This window comes from Apaloderma vittatum, unplaced genomic scaffold (assembly GCF_000703405.1).
Source record: "Apaloderma vittatum isolate BGI_N311 unplaced genomic scaffold, ASM70340v1 scaffold44126, whole genome shotgun sequence".
NCBI lineage: Eukaryota > Metazoa > Chordata > Aves > Trogoniformes > Trogonidae > Apaloderma > Apaloderma vittatum.
The window spans coordinates 13,564-18,921 of NW_009720916.1; the positions used below are offsets into that span (position 1 = coordinate 13,564).

At 36.4% G+C, this 5,358-nt stretch overlaps 1 protein-coding gene across 1 annotated transcript in view; it reads right to left on the reverse strand.

Annotated features, from left to right (window-relative positions):
* Positions 1-4,901, reverse strand: part of LOC104275244 (E3 ubiquitin-protein ligase UBR5-like) — a 10,832-nt gene extending 5,931 nt beyond the window's left edge. Inside the window, exons 1-10 of the mRNA XM_009871155.1 lie at positions 4,673-4,901; positions 3,923-4,043; positions 3,720-3,818; positions 3,220-3,463; positions 2,540-2,651; positions 1,885-2,029; positions 1,464-1,594; positions 1,175-1,235; positions 529-704; positions 68-152 (exon numbers count right to left, since the gene is read on the reverse strand). Of these exons, the coding sequence (XP_009869457.1) occupies positions 68-152; positions 529-704; positions 1,175-1,235; positions 1,464-1,594; positions 1,885-2,029; positions 2,540-2,651; positions 3,220-3,463; positions 3,720-3,818; positions 3,923-4,043; positions 4,673-4,878 (1,380 nt within the window). The 5' untranslated portion in view covers positions 4,879-4,901. The remainder of the gene's footprint in view (positions 1-67; positions 153-528; positions 705-1,174; positions 1,236-1,463; positions 1,595-1,884; positions 2,030-2,539; positions 2,652-3,219; positions 3,464-3,719; positions 3,819-3,922; positions 4,044-4,672) is intronic.
* Between the last annotated feature and the right edge of the window lie 457 nt (positions 4,902-5,358).

The following is a 5,358-nucleotide window of genomic DNA, read 5'->3' on the forward strand; positions in this document are numbered from 1 at the left end:
AAAATCACAAGTTTAAAAGATGAAATTTTAATTGATTAAAGGAAACTGAATTTGAAGTTTAACTTACCTTTCTGCCAAGAAGAACTTTGATTACATGCCTATTTAACGTGATGGGACACAGTTCATTCTGTAACAAGCACAATCCTAGGATTCTGAAAATAAATGTTTTGTTTTAGTATGACAGAAATTACACTGGAGATCTTTCAGCAAACTCACATTTAAAAAGTAAAAATATTCTAGGAATCAAGCTGCAGCTAGCTTTCCAGCCCTATCACTCCCCAAAATAAATTCACACACAGGTAAAACAAAAGAATATTGCCTGCACTACAAAACTTTCAGATTGTAAAAAAAATACTAAAAAAATTAACAGGAAAGGAAATCTCAAGTTAGCATGCACAAATTCCCTACTGTTTAGCTCCAGGTGATAAATGCAGAGCATAAAAGTAAAAATTTTTGCAGCTCAGATCCTTGTACTCTCCGTGGTTGTCTTCTACATTTTTTCAGACTAGCAAGTTAAAAGAAGCGTACCTGCCAATGTTTCTGAAACAGTTCAGCCTTGCTTCTGTGTTTTTACCAGGTCTTGGTGTATAAAAACCTCGTTTCCCAGGTTGGTAGAAAAGTGGTGCATTATCATCCCCATCGTCTGTATCATCTAATTCCATATCTACTACGCTGCGGCTGGAACCATGTCGCTTTCTGTTTTCCTGGTTTGAAAGTCAGAATAGTAATTAACAAACTTATTTCTAATTACTGACATATCAACAAGCTATTTGCTACTACACTCCAAGATTCAAGTTTCACTGCTTAAGAATTTCCATAATATTTCCTAATGATAACATTTTATACTTTTGAGTTACTGCTTAATATTTGAAAAGAGAAAAAAAAAGGAGAAAAAGAGGACAGAAAAAAAGGAAAGAGAAAGGAGAAAAAAAAGGAAAACAGAGAACAAGAGGAAAAAGGAGAATGAATGAAAGAGAATAAGATGAAAAAGAGGAAAAAAGATGAAATAAAGGAAAACAGAAGAAAAAAGGAAAACAAGAAAAAAGATAACTTCAAAAGATAATTAAACAGAACTTTGTCTTGCATGATAAAGGAAAACTCCAGTTGCTTAAGTGATTTAAATTAACTGATAAAACCGGATCTTAAGTAAATTTAATTTGTGCAAGTGTGTTACCTGCACTTTATCTGAAGAGTCTAGCAATCCAAGATCCAATATACTGTCAGCACCGTTCTCCCTTGACAAGGGGAATAAACAAAAGAAGCCAGATTTAATTTCACAATAAAGAATTGTCATATTCTAAAGGCAGACTGATTAGATTAAATCAAAGTCAGCAAATCACTTGTCTGAAGAAAAATATTTAGAACAAAGAAATAAGTTGCACGTATCAGTGTTAGATGTAGCAACAGTACTTTGGCCGCGAAAATCAAGTCTTCATTTCTTATCTAAATCCCTGATACTTTACCTGCCATGTGCAATAATGAGCTCCATTGCTTCATCAACTCTTGCTCTAAGGGAATCTTCACTAGCCAGCAACAGAAGCAGCTGAGCAGGGGACAATTCCAACAACATTCCTGTGATTTTACTTGCAAATGCCTGAGGACAAGGAATGACACATCTTACTATTATCCTCTAGTGCTCTCATTTTCAAATACAGTTTTATGAAAGTTTTAGTATTTTAGAGAATGTGTTATGAGATACCTCCTAAGCTAAGGGATAAATTACAGGAACAAAGTCTTATGAAAATGCCAGAGAATATAAAAGCAGCCCTACATATTCAGATACTTTCACTTATGCTAAACAACAACGGACAAAGAAATTAATTTTTAAATTGAAAGATGACAAGAACAATGTATCAACACGTGCATTACATAGGTAAGCCTTACTGGTTGCATTGCTTGCACTCGAGGGTAGAGCCTTTCTCCAAGGGCTTGCCTGTGTGCTGGAAGGGGGTCAGGATCATCGCTAGGATTTCCTTCTGACGCTGGTCTAAAAGGTCGCGTGTCAATGGAAAGTTGTCTTCTGAAGTCCCTTAAGAAAATTAGAGCAGTTTACACCCATCCCAGAGGAAATCTGCAAGAAATTCTCTGGAACAATATCATCTGCACACAGATTCGAAACAGCCTTAGCTTTTATGCTGGAATAGTAGTGTTGCTCATATGGTTCAGAAACAGAGAATCAAAAGGAATCAGAGATTTTAATACTATTAGTCACTTGGATACAGCAGTCAGGACATGCCACCAATGGTAATGCTGTTTCTAAACCACAATTTTATTCCAGTATACCAATTTTATTATTGTTTAGTAGGAGAGACTGATGGCATACGGTTGAGCCATAACCTATCAATGTTAAAGTAAGCATAATTATTCTTTAAAGAATTCAAGTATATATTGAATTTAACAAAATTACCCTGAAAATTGCTCCTGAAAGTAAAAAAGACCGACACCTTCGAGGATGCACAAAGTATCTTTCCTGAAGATAACCAAGGCAATTATTCTATTTGACAATGCACCTCCAATAAATTAAAAATATATCACTTACCTATCCCTATCTCTCCGAGAACCAGCTCGTAAGCCACTACTTCTCCGCATTTCTCTCTCTCGCTCCCTTTCTCGATCTCTCTCTCCCCTATTTCGCAATCTCTGCATCAGACCTGAAGGGGAAAAACCTCATAAGCTCAAACATCTTTATATCTCGCTTGGCTATCTAAGTTTCAGTGTAAGGAGGACACAATTTGGAAGATAGCTTGAAAGAGATCAATGAAACAGAATCACTTAGTGATGGGGTTTCAGCCAAACTTAAGAAAGGAATATGAAGCGTTTGTACCAACTTACAAATGCGAAAATACTTCAAAGAGTTTACATATACTTTCAAAAACATTAAAACGTATTTATGACAAGCCAGATGGAGCAGTCATTTTAAAATGTGTAAGCTCTCACTAGCTAAAATCTTGACAGTTATTACCTACTGGAGAGAAAGATGCTCAGAAAAGCTAGGAGCATCTAAAGCAGGCTCTGAAAAAACAGAGCTTTCTGTTTCTGAAAGCAGAAAAAAAAAAAGCCATTTCCTTGCCTCAGAGAAGTAATGCTCACAATTTTCACAGTTCCCATGCTGAGCTAACAAGAGAAATCTCTGAGTCAATATCAAGTATTTCAATGCAAAAAAATACCCAAAGCTTTTAATGAAGGTTTTCTGTAGATGAATTGTCGTGCACCACTTACTTGTATGTGTACCCTTGTTGGCATTCTGAATACAATCTAGATTTGGCAGTTTCTCGTTTGACAGAAAAGCCTGAGCGATAGCAGTATAAAAGCTTCGTGCTACACCGCTGCCTTCTCCTGGCTCATCCTTAAAAGTAACTTTTACTCTGTGTACAGCCATCGGAGTGGTAGCACACCTGCGACCAAAATGATTGTTGAGCTGCCTCATGGTCTGCTGAATTAGAAGGTCTCTGTCTCGATCAACCTAGTGACAACACAAAGAAGTTTTCTTTACCAATCATCATATCAGGTGAATTCCAGTTTCTCAACACTTCGGCACAGACTTAGAAAATACCAATTAGGCTGCCAAAACCACAAAGTAACTACACAGCTCACCAAGTAAGGTTTAAGACACCTGCTTGCAGACTCCAAAATACAAATTCTCCTGTAAAGTGACTGCAATGTTCAATAACTCAACTTTTAATGAAAACAAATTCAGAAGACAGACTAACATTTTTTACCTCCAACGTTAAATCCCTGGATTGCTGGTTTCTAAGTTTTTCCATCTCCCTGCGGAATTTTGATTCCTTTACTTCGAAGCCACCTAATTCAGTCAAGATCTTAAAATAAAAAAAATGAAACAATAGAAATCAGTATGAGAATAACGAGGGAGGTCCACTATTTAGTTGTAAGAGGGATTGTCTTCACACTTGGTAACACATACCGATCCAGGCTCTGCTCCAACATCTTCCATGAATACTCTACCAAACAACTCCAAAGAAAGGCGCCAACGTCCCAGCAACATGTCATGAGATATAACCATGCCCATGAAGCTACACTGTGGTCTAACAGAAGGAGGGAAGCAATTACAAGACAAGCAAAATCAAGTTACATTTCAACAAATTTTGGGTCCTTTCTGTTTTTTCTTACCCTCTGCCTTCAAGTAAGTTCTTTGTTTCTGATAATCAACAACACAGTACAGTAAGTTTGTGGACAAAAGCACATGAAGTCACTTAGTTTCAGGTGAAACACAAGTCTTGCTTCCAAAGAGAAATTACTTTCAAAGCATGTGACTTCACTGCTACTTGGAATTCACTGTTATTGGACTCCCTTCAATCAAGATTTTATTTTTTTAAAAAATGCTGTACTTCAAAGTGAGGGCAGATCAAGCTTTAGCTGCATAAAGTGTGGTCAGTATCACCCGACACAAATGGCAAGCTGACAATTCTAATCTTTACAGATTGTGACCCAGGGCATCATAGCAGGTCTGCAGCAGGAAGTCAGGTAGTGAAGGACTTGAACAACAGTTTGCACAGACCTCTCTGTTCAACTACTCGTTTTAAAAGGTATCAAACACAAACTGCAAATTCTAAAGCAAGCTGCACATTTTAATTTAAACAGGCTTGTCACAAGTCCCAAATATCCTTTTATCAGTTCAGTAATATTTCATAGAGTAATTTGCAACTCAAGCTACCTGAAAGATGTGAGAGGTGGCCCTTCACTTTCTGTCAAACCTATCTCTGCCAACAAGCTGCTTTTCAGTTGTGCTGCAAGATCATGAGCTGAAGGCCCTGGCTTTGAACTTTCAGATTCTTCTGTAGGCACGTTTTGTTCCTCTCCTTCCTTCTTTTGCCGATTTTGCATGCTCATGACATTTTTTAAGTTTGCTGCATAAGACATTTTAGTTGGAAGAACCTAAACAAGGAGAAGTAAAACTTAATTGCACTTTCAAAACAACCTAGAAGGCTTTTACAGGAGATAAATATATAATTCTTAAACTACACGTAAGTAAGCTCTGTAATCGACCTGTTAAAGACAACAACCTAAATCATTTCAACAAATACAAAAAAACATTTTACCACTTTGTGACTGCCAACTCAGCATTACTGCCATTTAATGATCAGTCTGTAGGCAAGTTAAATCTCCTGGACTATAGGGAGAATCAGTTCTCTTTATCATAAATAATTATTTAATGGGCATTTCAAAATTAACTTAGGATTGTACTGCAGTCTTTAGAAATATTGCCTGAAACCTTACCTAAATCAGTAATTATGACAACTTATACATTAAAAAAATGAACAACACTTTTCATTAAAAGTCCAAGTTTTCACACTTCCTAGGCTTTAAAATTAGCATTTAAATATTATATATACTATATAT